The following is a 17,434-nucleotide window of genomic DNA, read 5'->3' as shown; positions in this document are numbered from 1 at the left end:
TTCCTCCTTATGTCCATTCTTCTACCCACGGCTGTATCCTTTCTTACTTTGTTTTCTTCCCTCTCTGGTGTGGAAATTACCTGGACATCTCCCAACCATCTCCTCCAAATTCCTAGTTTAAAGCTCTCTTAATCAGTTGTGCCAGCCTGAATCCTAAAAGTCTACTTCCTTCCCTACTCAGATGAAGTCCATCCCGAGAGAACTGTCCTCTTTCCATGAATGCCTCCCAGTGGCCATACATCCCCAAACCCTCCTTATAGCACCACTGCCTGAGCCATCTGTTGATAGTCATAATCTTGTCAGACCTTTGTTGCCCTTCTCTAGGAACAGGCAGAATCCCACTGAAGATCACCTGAGCCTCTATTTCCTTAAGCGTCTTCCCCAGCCTGGCGTAGTCTCCCTTGATACGTTCCAGGAAGAATCTACCGGTATCATTTGTTCCCACATGAAGGATGATCAGTGGATTCATTTCCACTCCCTTTAGGATCCTTTTAAACCTCAGGTCCACATCCTGTATCTTAGCACCTGGAAGACAGCACACCCTTCTATTCTCTGTATCAGCTCTGGTTACAGGCCTGTCCATTCTACTATTGACAGGATTAATAGCTTTAATTAGTGATTGGCAGCAAATTGTACCTAAATAAATGATCCATGCACTTAAGTGGAGGTGAAATCCTTGCTATATCGGTGTCAGTTATTAAGTTTGGACCTGAATCTAGAACTTACATTTTGGGCCCCTTACTGTGAAGTTGAATGAAGTATGTGTATGGTTCAACTCACACTGTCTGTCATGGATTGTGGGGGTGGGGGTTTTCGACAGTTCCTTACTCTTTCCCCTCCCAAGTCACCTGTGCATAAGACCAGTGTTTAATCCAGCTGGGCCCTAGCATGAGGATGAGGCTCTAAAATAATTGAATTTATTCTTTAGGGAAAGGTGGTATGATCCTGGATCAGAAATTGTAAAAATACCATTTAACTGACCAACAAAAATGGGAAAAAAAATCAGACTGGAAAATTATAATCAGAAAAAAACAACCACCACACACAATGGGCTAAATTCACTGCTGCTGTAAGTAGGCCAGTTCTGTTTAAATAAGTGGAGATGTGTCCTCTTTGGAATTGTGCCTGCTCAAGAAGTGAATTTGTCCCTCTGCATACATGTACAGATAGGAGCTGACAAAAACTCTAAAACAATTCAATTTTGAATAAAATGAATCTAATGGGCATAGAGTAGAGTGACAAATAGTCAAGGAAAAGACATTAAAAGATTTCACTGATCTCTCTTTCCAATGGAAACAGTAAAGCAAAGTTTATTTTATTCATTTTCTCTCCCCCCCTCCCCACACAAACTAACCACATTCAGGTGAGGCTGAGTCACTGTGTGTAGGATAAGGAACAGAAGGGAAACCTGGGAACATGAAATCACTGTCTCTTGTGTTGCTGTTAATGATATATCTGAAGTAATTGTAATGATTAGGCTGAAGCTTCCCACTGTAAGAGAGAAAATGATACAAGGGCATGCAACAGTAGAAAGACAAAACATATTAGAAGAAAGCAGCAAGTTCCGGAGTTTACTATGCTGGGTGGTGTAGGAGAATTGGAGAATTCACTTTTAAAAGATACAAAGACAAGGCTAGTACAATACCGATGCCACGGAACATTTTGTTCAGACAGCCATGTGCAACCAACAATGCCAGCATATACCCGGACTGGCATGGGTATGGTCCAGTCTTTCTGAACGACAAAGTGACTGTAAATACAACTTTACATAATCAAGATGAGCTGGCCTGGCATATGTTCACGGATATTTCTGAGGTTGCAGTAGCATTACCTGCCGGCAGGTAAAATTTCACTCAATGTGTCAGGAGTGGGGAAGAGGAGGCTGCCTCGCTCCTCTCCTCCACCCCATCCCACCCCCCATCCTCTTGTGATACGATGGCATACGTTAACACTACAAGCCAGACAGGTGTATAATTGCCAATACCGAATAGGAGGACAAAAGCGATATACACTGTGCTCAGATAAAGGTCACAGATAAAGAATCCAGATGTTCTTGCAGGAGGATAAGTGCGTAGCTAAGTGGATTTGAATCCTTAAAGGCACCAATCTGCACAGAAAACTTGCTATTCTATTTAGCACCTACACCACAAAGATGAGTGCAAAGGGAGTGAATGGGAACAATGGACATGACTGCTTAGAAATTTATTTTGGGAAAATTCTGCTCACAGTTATACCAATGCAGTACAGTAAAAGTCAGTGGTCTTGCCCTGTTGTAATAGAGAAGAAATGTGCCTTGAGTGGCCACAGCTATATGGATTTTGATTTTACATCAATCATATCTTTGAACATTTCCCCAATAAAGTAAAGGGTACAGTCCTAAAACTTGGCAGATTAAAAGGGCTCAAGAATGTTATGAAAGCACAGCATACTTAGCCTACGATGAGAGATTAAGACAGCTTGGCTAAGACTGAAGCTGGAGAAAGATACTATTTCACCCTAAGCCCTCACAAATGGGCTGTGAATTTGCCTTAGATTGAATGAGAAGCAGATACAGTAACTACGGTGAGCCTGGCAAAAGGTATAAGAGATAAGGATGTGAACATGAATGTACAGTACCAGAGCTAGACATGATAACATAACTAATAAAACAAACATTATACTGCAGGAATCCAAGTTTATTCGTAATGATCTACACAAAATGTGAAATGTGTCTACAGTCTTGGGTTCTCTGACAGTATGCTAATAGGAATGATACCTCGTTCGCTCTTCAGATCAGAAAGCCATGAAAAGGAATTGACCTGTTCTCTCTGACAGTGAGGCTGCTTTCAGAAACACAAGGGCATTCCCAAGCACACATCTAAATATAATCAGAATCATTTTCCGATGTTTCCTCCTTTAATTTTTAAGTTTTGCTTAATGAGTATTTATTTAGCATTTTTTCCTGACTAAAGCATTTTTAGCAAAATAAGGGATTATTTTAATGCTCTGAACTTTCTTACTGGATCTACAGTATTTCAAAGTAATATCTCAGCTACACTTCTGCAATACTATTATACCCAGATGATGCCCTCATTAACACTGGTGCAAACATACAAAGGCTATATCTACATGTCCAGCTGTGAGGGGAGGGAGGACTGTATGATTCCCAGCTTAAGAAGACACACTCTGTGAGAACTAGTGCACTAAAAACAGTAGTATAGCAATGGTATCAATGGCAGGGGTGAGCAGCTGCACAGGCTAGCCACTCTGAGTAGAAACCTGTGGGTACATACGCAGAGCGGCTAGCCCATACTGCCATTCACTGCTCCATGCTACCGCTATTTTTAGTGCATTAGCTTGATGAGAGCCAGCTCAGGCATGCCTATTTGAGCTGAGAATCACACCCCTAGCTGCAAGTGTAGAGACAGCCTTAATGTTAATGGCATTGCACAGATTTAACTGAGGGCATCATATGAAGACAATGGATTACACAGGTGTCTCTGAGGGAATCATTTAGTCTGCAGAACCTCTATTATTAATGGTGAAGAAGCATGAGAGGGAAAGAGCTCCTCTTGACAGTCAGAGCCAAGGGTGAGTTTTCAAGAACTGATAGTTAGGGAAAAACAATTAAAACAAAACAAAACACATCTTTTGACCTGCAAACTGAATGCATGTGGTATAGAAATCAGAGAGACACAATGAATAGGGAATCTTCCAATGCTACTTTACAAAGACACTTTTTAGGACATAATCACACTTCAAGGGATGGGAAACCAGAGGTAACCTTTGGCTAATTCAAGATGTGATATTGCCCAGTCATAAAAAACAACAAATGACTGTATTACTATAAATTTAAAATATTATTCACTCTGTTAAGTGGTTTATATGAACATCAAATACGAAATAATTTAATAAAAAGGAAATTACTTATCTGGAAAATAGAACAAGGGAATCACATCATTATGTGGCATGAAAGAGTGAATTGAAAGGCAAGTGCCAGCCATACTTATTCCTCACTACATATGACCATACCACTACCACCAAGATGACCTAATGCTTGGACAAGTTGAACTTATGGATGACGAAAAGCTGGTTGAAGCTGAACATAAGCAAGACAGATGTGATGCTGGTGGGAAGAGGAAAGTATTTTGAAGAGTTTATAACCCTGATGTAGTCTCTTTTGCATTAAGGTACACGCCATCATTTTTGTCAATTTAGTCTATAGTTCAGGAGTTATCTTGGATTCCTCATTGATGCTAAGCTCTCACATAGCAGCATCCATGAAAAACATTTTATACCATCTCTGTTGGCTAGGAGACTCTGTCCCATCCTGGAAGGTTTGACACATTTGTCACTGCTTGGGTGGACTACAGTAATGCGATATACCTGGGCATTCCATGCTAAGGAAACTCTCGCTATTGCAGAATGCTTCCGTGTGTCCACTCAGCAACACAGGCTCCTTGAATACTTTTAATCTGTTCTCTAGCTCCTGAAATTAGCTCCCCATAGGATACTGAATCATGTTCAAGGTCTTGGTCCTTATCTTCAAGGTTCTTTCAATGACCTAGATCCAGGAAATCTAAAAGATAAAACTAAAGCTCTCGGATGAGGACTGTGATCAACAATTTTGCTTCTCTTGCAAAATAGAACTTTCTACAATAAAAGAGGAGCTCAACAGTGCAGGAGACAAAGTTTTCTCAAGGGCATGGAATGAACTCCCCAGGAACTAATGACTACCACAATCCTCACCACCACACAAAAGGCCAATTTCTTTAACCTTGCCTTCTCTAATATCCACACATAACAATGTGTATATTTAACACAAATGCCTACCAAAACACTTCACTATTCACACTTCTCTCATCCTCTCCACACGGAGAAGAAACAACAGATGACAGATGCTATTTGTGTGCAGTGCTTAATGCACTACTGGATGGTGATCAGCTACTACTGTGATGAGTGCAATAGAACATAAGAACGGCCATACTGGGTCAGTCCAACGGTCCATCTAGCCCAGTATCCTGTCTTCTGACAGTGGCCAGTGCCAGGCACCCCAGAGGGAATGAACAGAACAGGTAATCATCAAGTGATCCATCCCCTGTCGCCCATTCACAGTTCTAGCAAACCTTGCAAATAGATGACCTCAAACAGAATAAAATAACATTTGACAAGTGTCCGAGTTCTTTCTTCCATAAAAAACATGCAGAAGTATTTTCAAAATATTTCTTTTGTGCACTTTATTGCTTAATAGATCAGAATTAAGGATTATGGACATGATTCAGGAAAGCATCCCTATTATCACATGCTAAAGCCCGGATTAAAAGCTTAAGCATGTGCTTTATTGTTTTCCTGTTTCAGGTCCTATGACAGTAGATAGTGTATAAAACAGAAGATGTGTGATACATTTTGAATAACTGAATCCATGTGTAAAAATCAGAAAGCAGCCTAAAGTATAGTATTTGTTCAGAGGGTTTTCTTCCCAACTGCTGTTCAAAAACCTTACACTAGTTTTTACTATACAATGATTCAAGTGAAATAATGAAATCTTATCAGTATTAGATGGAAAATTTCATACAATGTAAAACTCTGTGGTATAGCAACCTTTGCACCCATAACATCTGTGAGGTTGTATATTCTAACAAAAGTAATGATTATCTGTGCTAAGAAGTCATACTTTACATGAATACAATCTTCATAACGTCACCTTTTGTAGAATTCTTTTCTGAATCATTGATGTATGGTGGGAAGTTTTGCTCTCTTTAAATTGAGTTCTTCAAGGTGATATTTTAGCTTAGGATATTTTGAAAGGAATTTTATTGGTTTTATACATTAAAGATGCACATCTGTTCCAAAATGTGAGTATTTATAATATTAAGTTTATAACACAACAGAAGTGGGGACTCACTGATTTTTCTATATTACCATTTTTATGCTCATTAGTGTATTGGAAAAATAGAATATTTTAATCCTTTAATTTTAAGCCCTGAGTCCTCAGGTCAAATGACCCCCCTTCCCACACCCACACCCACATACACACACACACACACTCCCCCATCTCCCAACTGCCCAAAATAAAAACTCTATCGCTTTAATCTCAGCCAGAAGGGAACTTTCTGAATCTGATATATGAGAAACACATATACTGATGTTTTGAGTTCCTTGGATTGGAAGTACTAGCAGAAGTTCAAAGCTGTATAATTATTTATGCCTCAAGTATCTTAGACCTAAAAGGACAGAACAAGTGGAAACCAATGTCAAATTGAGTTTGCATTCTTTGGCAAATACTCTGCTCACAGTCCTCCAGCTTCTCTCACTGAAAGACGGAGCAACCACACTGATTCATAGAAGTGCAGCCAGTTGATATATGATTTTTTTAAAGCAATGCCTCAGAGGGATATATAGCCAGAGAAGGTGGTTTTAAAATCTAACCATCAGATCTGAAATACCTATGCTCCCTGGAAGCACAGGCTTAAATCCCGCCAGGTTCAACTCATCCTTTCATCTTTCTGAGGTAGATTAAATTCCATGTAGCTTATTATACAGTGGTCTTTCATAAAAATTTAAAAAAACCAAAGCCCTGTGTACGCTACATGATATTAAATATGAAATGTCATGTTTCCTAAGAATAAGTCCTCATGTCCCGAGATCATTTGATATGAACTGCACATCCCACAGAACAGCTCAGCAGAGCTTGTTTTATTTATTTTATTTTTTTAACCTTTCATGACAGGTCAGCCTCTCTCTTTGCTAGTAGTGACTTGCTGTGCAACCAGCGTCTGTGCAGAATTCAGGACAAAAAAAGGAGGCAGGTATTTTCTCCAGCTTTTTTAAGTCACTCAAAGCCATTATTCTAAACTATTAACATTTCAAGAAAGATAATTTTTAAAAGAAAAATCCCCTTCTCGTTATGAACCCACTCCTGCAAACCCTTATTCATGTCAGCAAAGTCCAATGAATGGGCATACAGTGACCAAAACATCAACTTTCTTGTATATTGTATAAAACCGGAGATAAAATTTCAAAATTATATCATTTCCTTTCAACAAAACAATTCAAAATACCATCTTTTCACCTGAGCTTTTAATTTACGTGTGACCTTGAAAGGAAGTCAGTCTACAGCCATACCTGAAAAGATTTCAAAATAGAGTAGCAAAATGTGTTTATGTAACATCATGACCCTGGGTGAAGTGTTCGCAGTGGGAATTGAACTTGAGACCTCTGGTTCTAAAAATATGAGTCTCCTCTTCATGAGCTGAAAGATTCAACTCTTTTAGCCAAGGATGTAGCTGGCTCAAGCAGCTCTACGTGTGGCCTGGCTACCACGAGAAAGGGTGACAGAGCAGCACACGCGGTAGGATTACATTTATATATTTAATTCTTTTAAACTTATTGGTTGAAAAATTATAACACAAGACATATTAGATACTTCTACAATGCAGAAACATACAGTGCACAGATCAGGATGTATGCCCTTGATGTGTACTTTACAGGAAGGAATAAATCTGAACAGCCACATTCTATCTCAATGCAAATTGAAGCCTATTACTAAAATTGATAAATACTACATATATGCTTGTAAAACCTCTTCGTCTCTCTTTAAAACAATCCTTTCACTCTCCTCTCTGCTACTGCATATACTTTGTGTATTTCCTGTCCAGAAACAGCATAATCATCTATTCGCTGTAGAGAGAGGAGTAACAGTATAATGTGTGATGGCCAATATGTGGCTTGATGTTCCCCAGCAAATTACAAGATAAATTTAACAGAAAGCTACATCCCTGGTTTGTTTGCCCAGTGACATATAGTTCAGCTAGTTATTTTAAATTATACCTTGTGTTCACTGAAAGTTTCAAAGAAGTAGTTATTACACTTATGAAAACTATGCAGATTAACATAAATGGAAGATCTGGCCAAATATTTATCAAGAAGAGAGACAGAAGTTCTGTTTAAAACACAAAAAATCACCACAAGCTGTATATCAAGACTTGGATGTTCAGGTCTCCTTTTCACAAGTCAGTGGAGCTATTCTGGTAAACATCAGATGAGGCTCAGGCTAATAGGTTTTAATTAGACCATGTGAATCTTCAGGTGTTTGAGAATTTCATGCAGACCACGCCAGGGAGTTAAATCAACTTTCAGTCTCTCTAAGAAGAGCAAGTGTAGGGAGGTTGCCTGGAGCCTACCTGAAAACCAAAAGGTGTTCTCTTGCACAGTGTGTGTTGCTTGCAGGACCGCAGTCTGACAGTTACACAGGAAAGGCCTAACAACTATGTAGGAGAAGTGAGTTTAAGAGGCTTTTGGCATGTCACTTATAGCAGCACAGACCTTTAGATTCAGAGAAAAAAATATCCGAGGCAGATGCTAAAAAACAGCCTCAGAGACAAACTAAACTAAATCTACTAAACACTTTGTCAGATTTCAAATTATGACTTTAAACTGAGAGCAGCTAGGTCATTGCTTGTCACCATGCTACACTAATTGTTATTCTTTGTCTTACAGTTTTAATAGTGACAGGTTTCAGAGTAGTAGCCGTGTTAGTCTGTATCTGCAGAAACAAAAGGAGTACTTGTGGTACCTTAGAGACTAACAAATTTATTTGAGCATAAGCTTAAATAGTGATCTTTCCAGCCCTTGAATACCTTGCCTTAGGTATCCCTCAGGCTTTAGTTTGACACTGCAAATTTTATTTTGGAACTAGGTCCTCAGGAACATTTCAGGTGTTTTATATAAAATAAAATGGGAATTATTATGTCATGTGAGTAAAAAGAAATGATGCTTAAAACATTTTAGAGATAGAGATAATCTTAAACCTAGGTAAAGTGTCAGGTCATATTGCTGTTTTTTGCCCCCTCTCCACTGGTATAAAGTTTATTCTAGGAGATGTGCTGCCATTAAGCGAGGAGATAACTTCACTGACCTCCCACCCTGGTCACCGGGACATTTGTCCCATCGGTCCATGGAGAGGATTATTTCAGTTTTCAGAATGGAGAGAGGTAAATAGTGGTGTCCCCCAACGATCTGTACTGGGACCAGTGCTGTCCAACATATTCACAAATGATTGGAAAAAGGGGTAAACAGTGAGGTGGCAAAATTTGCGGACAATACAAAATTACTCAATATAGTTAAATCCAAAGCAGACTGAGAAGAGTTACAAGGGGATCTCACAAAACTGGGTGACTGGGCAACAAAATGGCAGATGAAATTCAACATTCATAAATACAACATAATGCACATTGGAAAACATAATACCAATGACATGTACAAAATGATGGGATCTAAATTAGCTGTTACCACTCAGAAACAGATCTTGGAGTCATTGTGGACAGTTCTCTGAAAACATCCGCTCGGTGTGCAGCAGCAGTCAAAAAAGCTAACAGAATGTTAGGAAACATTAGAAAAGGGATAGATAACAAGACAGAAAATAGCATATTGCCTCTATATAAATCCACAGTACACCCACATAGAGTGATCAGACAGCAAATGTGAAAAAACGGGACAGGGGGTGGGGGGGTAATAGGAACCTATATAAGAAAAAGACCCAAAAATCAGGATTGTTCCTATACAATCAGGACATCTGGTCACCCTACACCCACACCTTGAATACCACCTGCAGTTCTGGTCGCCCCATCTCAAAAAAGCTATTTTAGAACTGGAAAAGATACAAAGAAGGGTAACAAAAATGATTAGGGATATGGAACATCTTCCATATGAGGAGCAATGGAAAAGACTGGGACTTTTCAACTTGGAAAATAAACAACTAAGGGGGATATGATACAGGTCTACAAAATCATGAATGGTGTGGAGAAAGTGAATAAGGAACTGTTTATTCATTCCTTCACATACACAAGAACCAGGGGCCATCCAATGAAATTAACAAGAAGCAGGCTTAAAGCAAACAGAAGGGCGTATTTCTTCACACAACACACTCAATATATAGAACTTTAGCCAGATGATGTTTTGAAGGCCAAAAGTATAATGGGACTCAAAATAGAATTATATAAGGTCCTGGAGAATAGGTCCATCAGTAGCTATTAGCTAAGATGGTCAGGGATGCAACCCCATGGTCTGTGTGTCCCTAGCCTCTGATTGCCAGAAGCTGGGAGTGGACAACAGGGGATGGATCACCCAATGATTACCTGCTCTGTTCATTCCCTCTGACACACCTGGCATTTGCCACTGTTGGAAGACAAGATACTATGCTGGATGGATCTTTGGTTTGACTCAGTGTGGCTATTCTTAGGTTCTTACCCTGAAGCTAGTTCCAAAGCATGTGCTGTGCAGGACAGACACACTAAAAATAACATTGTGGCTGCAGCATCAAGAGTAATGGCTCATGCTAGCCTCCAAAGCAGTTTGAAATTAAATAAAGTTGTGCAGACATACCCTACATCTCTTTTTGCCTTAGTGTTACCATCTGTAAAATGGGGATAGCAATGCTTACTCCAGGTTTTTAATGTGATTCCTGGATGAGAGTTATTAGTGTCTTTTTCACAAGTATTACCTTACCCTGAAAAGAACAATATGTGAATTTGGAATAGCTGGAATGAGAGAGTAAAGAGCTCTCAATCAAAAAAAGAAAAAAGAAAAAAAGCCTGTCCTTCTGTCCTTTTGAGGTTATGTATTGGCATGGTCCAAAATTCCAGTCCCATAAACCAGAATATTTGTGATGGGAAAGACAGGGCAATGGGCAGTCTTCTCTGATACAAGAGTATTAATTTTATTTAAGGCTTTAAATAATACTAAGAATAAGACAATAAGAAAAGGAGAATGGCAGGCAAATTGAGCTGTAACAATGCACTGGATAAAAAAAGGAATATGTTTTAAAAAAGAGCTTTAATGCAATGAACATATTTTTGAATTATTTGCAAAATTAAAGATAAATGATAAAATAGCAAAATTGCTTCCAATTAATAAAAATAATGTAGTGTTAGAACTTAAATGAAGTGTTTTACCAGGGGAGGGGAGGGGGGCTCTCTGGACTACTTTATTTAACTTAAGATAATTTAAATTATAAAGGAAATGGTATTGTAACTCCCAAAGGAAACCTATTTTATTTATAACGTACTTCCTTTGAAGTAGTTATGGAAATGATGGTGTTCCTGCAGCCTATATCTCAAATACCACATTCTCCTGTGAAGTAGTCAGTCCTCACATGTTAAGCAGTATTAGTACATGAATTCAAAACTTTCAAAAGAGCTACAGGAAGTTGAAACTCTAATTGAAAAAGGCGGTACTCTTCTTTCCAAATACTGAACCTATGCAACTGAATAGAACAGGGTTGACTGTGTTGCTAAAACTGCTGTTTTTCCGATTTAATGGAATATATAGGTACTAGTTCCAAAATCATTTAAGATTCCATGATACACTGAATAAGAATAAGAATGTTAAAACACTGCTCCAGGAAAATTCCGGTTGAGGGTAATGTGTTCTGCCTACTTAAATTCAAATGTATCAACATTTTCATTATCTACCTGAATAGATGATGCCGGCCACTTTAGAATGACCAATGTATGGATACCACAAAAAGTACATCTGTCTCAAGATGTTCCATAATAATTACAATTACTACTTTGTGTTATTTTACCCCAAAATGTACATCATCATCTTAATTAGTTTCTTATAAGTCACATCCCAGCTCTCTGAACACCTCACCTAATGATAGCTTCTGCCTGAACCAACTTAAATAACCAAAGACGGATACATACCCAAAGGAAATTAATTTCAAGTCAAGCATCATCTTTATCAAGCACAGTAGTTTCCTAAATATCCCAGGTGGGACACCATCCTTATACTCCAGTCTAGACATGCAAACATAATGGTTCCAGTTCTGATGTTCCTACTCAAATGAAGCCAAATGGGAGCTTTGCCCAAGTAAGGACTTACCAAAAAAAAAAAAAAAACAATTAAGTCCTACAGGATTTGGTCCAACAAACAGCTACTTTCACTGCAACAAATAACAGTGTAAACTCATAATAATCATATATAAAAATTATATTATAATATAAATTGGATCATTCCTCCTTAACACTGTAAACTTATATGGCCTAACCTATTATTAAACCCCCATAAAATGTATTAGTTGCTGATGAGCAAAACCACAAGGAGAAAAAAAAAATGATGTTGCCTCATTGACTTATACAATTCTTGATAGATGGATTTTAAATGTATTTGAAAAACAAAAACAAAGATATTTTACGCTATATGGAACAAAATTAATTGTACAAATAAATATTAAAAGTATTAAAATACTTCTTAAAAAATTAACATGAACGTGTGACCAACTTTCTAAGGATATAGCTTAGCTCTGGTCCTTCTCTGTGCAGCCCCTCCCTAGATCTGGGTAACTACAGGCCTGTTAGTTTGACATCTGTAGTATGCAAGGTCTTGGAAAAAAATTTGAAGGAGAAAGTAGTTAAGGACATTGAGGTCAATGGTAAATGGGACAAAATACAACATGGTTTTACAAAAGGTAGATTGTGCCAAACCAACCTGATCTCCTTCTTTGAGAAGGTAACAGATTTTTTAGACAAAGGAAACACAGTGTATCTAATTTACCTTGATTTCAGAAAGGCATTTGATACGGTTCCACATGGGGAATTATTAGCTAAATTGGAAAAGATGGGGGTCAATATAAAAATTAAAAGGTGGATAAGGAACTGGTTAAAGGGGAGACTACAATGGGTCACACTGAAAGGTGAACTGTCAGGCTGGAAGGAGGTTACTAGTGGGGTTCCTCAGGGATCGGTTTTGGGACTAATCGTATTTAGTCTTTTTATTACTGACCTTGGCACAAAAAGTGGGAATGTGCTAATAAAGTTTGCGGATGACACAAAGCTGGGAGGTATTGCCAATCGTGATACAGCATGGCCAGAGGGCAGCAGGAGAGTGTTAGAAGGGAGCCTTATTCTCTGTAGAGGGAAAAAAGTTTGCTATAAATTAATTAAAGCACCTGAAGCCAGTCACATGATAAAACCCCCCTGCATCAATCAGAAAAGGGGAGGAGTTGAAGCAGAGTGGATTGGTGTTGAAGCAGAGAGCAGTTTGGAGGGAAGCAGAGGAGAGTTTGGAGGAGTGCTGCAGTGGGCTAAGAAGACCAAGACTCTAGGTAAAGAGATACTGGTTTGTGCAGAAGGAGGGCAGGAAGCCCCACAAGCTGAAGGGCAGGAGAGGGAAGTAGCCCAGGGGAAGGAACCGCTAGTTCTAGTGGGTTACTGCTATCCCTTGGGCCCCTGGGCTGGGACCTGGATTAGAGGGTGGGCCCGGGTCCCTCCCTCTCCACTCCCCTCCTCTAGGACACTAGTGGGGCAGTTAATACCCAAGTTCAGGGGCAAGGAACGGTGGCCTGAACCCCCCTCCCTCCCCAGAAGAGAAAGCGTGAGACCCATCATAGTAGTGCTGGCAATTTGCCACACAATACAGAGAGGGACAGGATATCATACAGGAAGATCTGGATGACATTGTAAATTGGAGTAATAGTAATAGGATGAAATTTAATAGTGAAAAGTGCAAGGTCATTAATTTGGGGATTAATAACAAGAATTTTTGTTATAAACTGGGGATGCATCACTTGGAAGTAACAGAGGAGGAGAAGAACCTCGGAGTAGTGGTTGATCACAGGATGATTATGAGCTGCCAACGTGATATGGCTGTGAAAAAAGCTAATGTGGTCTTGGGATGCATCAGGGAGGTATTTCTAGTAGAGATAAGGAAGTTTTAGTACCGTTATACAAGGCACTGGTGAGACCTCATCTGGAATATTGTGTGCAGTTCTGGTCTCCCATGTTTAACAAGGATTAATTCAAACTGGAACAGGTACAGAGAAGGGCTACAAGGATGATCCGAGGATTGGAAAACCTGTCTTATGAAAGGAGACTCAAAGAGCTTGGCTTGTTTAGCCTAACCAAAAGAAGGCTGAGAGGAGGTATGATTGCTTTTTATAAATATATCAGAGGGATAAATACCACGGAGGGAGAAGAATTATTTAAGCTCAGTACCAGTGTGGACACAAGAACAAATGGATATAAACTGGTCATCCAGAAGTTTAGACTTGAAATTAGACAAAGGTTTCTAACGGTCAGAGTGAATTTCTGGAATAGCCTTCCAAGGGGAGCAGTGGGGGCAGAAGACATATCTGGCTTCAAGACTGAGCTTGATATGTTTATGGAGGGGATGGTATGATTGAATAGCCTAATTTTGGCAATTAATTGATCTTTGACTATTAGCGGTAAATATGCCCAATGGCCTGTGATGGGACACTAGGTAGGGTGAGATCTGAGTTACTACAGAGAATTCTTTTGTCTGGCTGGTGAGTCTTCTCCACATGCTCAGGGTTCAGCTGATCACCATATTTGGGGTCGGGAAGGAATTTTCCTCCAGGACAGATCGGAAGAGGCCCTGGAGGTTTTTCGCCTCCCTCTGCAGCATGGGGCACGGGTCACTTGCTGGAGGATTCTCTGTACCTTGAAGTCTTTAAACCATGAGTTGAGGACTTCAGTAGCTCAGACATAAGTCAGGGGTTGGTGGGTGAGATTCTGTGGCCTGCATTGTGCAGGAGGTCAGACTAGATGATCATAATGGTCCCTTCTGACCTTAAAGTCTATGAGCTCAGGGATTCATAAGAATGACATCACTTTTGTTGTTCTTCCTTTTACTTGTTTGTAATAGAAATTGATATTATGTACAATAAACCTTAACAGATCCATCCAAAGCTACTAAAGTATAGCCAGTATTTGTGATAAGGCAAAATGAAAATGTCTTAATAATCGTTACATCTAAACTTGGAGAGAATTTGAGATTCAGACATACGAAATGGTATAACTGATTAAACTGTGTGTGTCAAATGATTCTGTTTATCTTGCTTTTTACTTAATGCAATGAGTGCTGGTGAGCTGTCAAATTCTGTTTGATGTACTGCACTTTTGTAAAGAGTACAACACATTATTTTATTATTTCCTTATACATGTTATCCATTGAAAGCAATACACTTTCCATTATTTTGCACTAATGGTATTTGCTTTTTATCTAATTTGCAGTCAGAAGAATTATTACTTGCTTCTGGCTTTCTGAAAGATTTGTTGACTTATACATCTCTACCAACTGGACTACATGGTTTCGTGCCTTAGACCTTTATATTTTGCTTTGATTTGGGTTTCTCTACTGTCTTCATAGTGATCTGGCAGAGAAAGAGAGAGAGATGAGAGTTGCATGAAGCTAACAGAAATGTGTTATATACGTTCAGCTGCAGCTTGCATCTATAACCTTCTCTTTACACTGAAAATGTTCACAGTTCAGAACAAGTTCAGTCACAGTTCTCTGAACCTAGGCATCATATTTTTTAAACCACACACACACACACATACACACACACACAAAAGTGAGGTCATTGAAATCCAGAAGAAAGGTAGATTTGTTCTTTTTCAAATTCCCTGCATGCCCACCTTCCTCTGAGATCACTGTCCTGCCCAGCTATTATTAAGGTCCATAAGAGGCTTGTGAATATCAAGAGAATCTGAGCCTCCCCTCACTCACAAAGAAAGCCTAACCCTTTATGATTGGTGGCAAATCGTCTAGCCATCAAAAGGAAAAATTTAAATTTAATTACATTAATAAAATTAATAAATTTAAATGTAATTTAAAAAGGATATCAACACAGAACAACTAATATGGATCAGTGAATAGATTAAAAGAAAGATAAAGGAATATATGTATATAAACATACATAATATAGTTGCCACTGCTGCTGAAACTTTATATATAAGAAAAAAAACTGCACTAACTGGTGAATAGATAGATATAATTTTGAGCAGCTAGCAGCCCAAAACAATTGTAATTTTAGGGATGCCAGCTGTGCTACTGTATGCAAAATAGCATACCCTATATTTCAAGATGTGGAAGCAAGGGGTAAGCCCTCCTTCAAGATTCATTTCAGCTGCTTATTGCTAATGTTGAATCACAAGGTTTAGCTGATGTGCCATCAACATGCTTTCATGCTACAGCTTGGTCAGATGCTTTCTCCAAACTGAATGTAGTGGCTAGAATCTTACACATTTCACAAAATAGTTATAGTGTATTATCAGTCCTGCAGTTCTCAATGCAGGTATGTGAGGGAGGAGCCTTTTTACATGTTAAAAAAAGGGTGTGTGTGTGTGCATAAAGGCTTTTAAGACACTGCTATATTTGTCACATAACACAATTCCACAATATTAGCATTATCAAGGGGAAGTTTTACAGAAAGCTATGGCCAATAACAGAAAGAATACCAAAAACATAGACATGAAATCTGCAATTCAGGTTCACCTTAGTAGCCAGATGAGATTATTTAAATGTTCCTGCTATTGACACAGAAAGAAAGATACATCTTGGGGCAAAAAAGCAAAGAAAATATGCTAAGACGTACTACTCCAATTTATTGAGGACAACTCAGTTCTTTGTCTATATTTGCAACACTAGGAGTTGACTTGCTGAAGGTTCACGAAACTAAGGCTCCCAACTGGGAAGGGTAACTGCATGGGAAAATCCTGGTATCCAGTTCATTTCAGTATCAGGGCCAGAATCTCCTATATTTTCAACCTCACTCTACTTCTGACCTAAATAATCAAATCAACGCTGCTGCGGGGAAGTCCTGTGAGTGAACTATGGGGCTAAATTCTAAGATTTGATCGAATTTAGAGGAGGCATTATAAATTAGCCCTGTAAAGTGCTGTAGCAAGGCTTACACAAAAGTTCAAAATTAATTAGTAGAATACAACGGAGGAAATTTTCTACAAAAACTTTCCCCCACTTATCAACATTACCATTGTACTTTGCTCTTCTCAGAGAAGATCTGGCAGGAGGCCCAGAGGGACATACACATATGTATTCAAGATGACATCCATAATATTATGTGGTAAGGCCACCTGTGTCAAAGTTAGGGTGGATGATCAAATGTTCCCATGGATTCCAAATGAGCCTTACTTCTCAGAACAAACCATCTTTTTTGGACAATCATTTGTTTACTGAAAATCAAATAAAATGAATACACATATTTTGAGTTTTTTACCTACGTAGTCCAGCTAGGAACATCAAAGTGTTTGTTTGGATCAGGCACTGTGCAGTTCTGTGAACTCTTCTTTTGGATACAAAACCAGTACTGTGTCAGCACATAGGCTGAAAACAAAACAGAAACAGAGGGGAAATTAATAAAATACACACAAGATGCAGAAAACAACAGCATAGGTGAAGTTTAGGCTATGACGCTAAAGCTAACCCTACTAATACTTAGCGCTTACATAGCAGTTTATGCGCCTGATTCTGATATCGCTGTCAACAGTTTCATACCAGAGGCATCCACTGAGCTAGATTCTCTAGTGTTTAAAGACAGGTTTGAGCTAATCCACTAACACAAAGTTGTTCTAAAGTTGGTTTACCCCATCTCAGTGTAGCAAGGTCCTTGGGTCACAAAGAGCTACCAGAGCAT

The 17,434-nt window shown here is 38.9% G+C and overlaps 1 protein-coding gene across 4 annotated transcripts in view; it reads right to left on the bottom strand.

Annotated features, from left to right (window-relative positions):
- Positions 1-17,434, bottom strand: part of CHRM3 (cholinergic receptor muscarinic 3) — a 462,402-nt gene that overhangs the window by 171,700 nt on the left and 273,268 nt on the right. For 3 of the 4 annotated variants that reach the window (XR_012157828.1, XM_073335257.1, XM_073335259.1), the window contains one exon: positions 17,018-17,124. Coding sequence is in view for 2 of the 4 variants with exons in the window: in XM_073335257.1 (XP_073191358.1) it covers positions 17,018-17,040 (23 nt within the window). In the remaining 2 variants the exon portion in view is untranslated. Of the gene's footprint in view, positions 1-14,937; positions 15,152-17,017; positions 17,125-17,434 lie in introns of those variants that run through there. The other variant, XR_012157829.1, reaches the window with a different exon arrangement.

Source organism: Lepidochelys kempii, chromosome 3 (genome assembly GCF_965140265.1).
Source record: "Lepidochelys kempii isolate rLepKem1 chromosome 3, rLepKem1.hap2, whole genome shotgun sequence".
NCBI classification, from domain to species: Eukaryota; Metazoa; Chordata; order Testudines; family Cheloniidae; genus Lepidochelys; species Lepidochelys kempii.
This window is presented reverse-complemented; position numbering and strand designations above follow the sequence as displayed.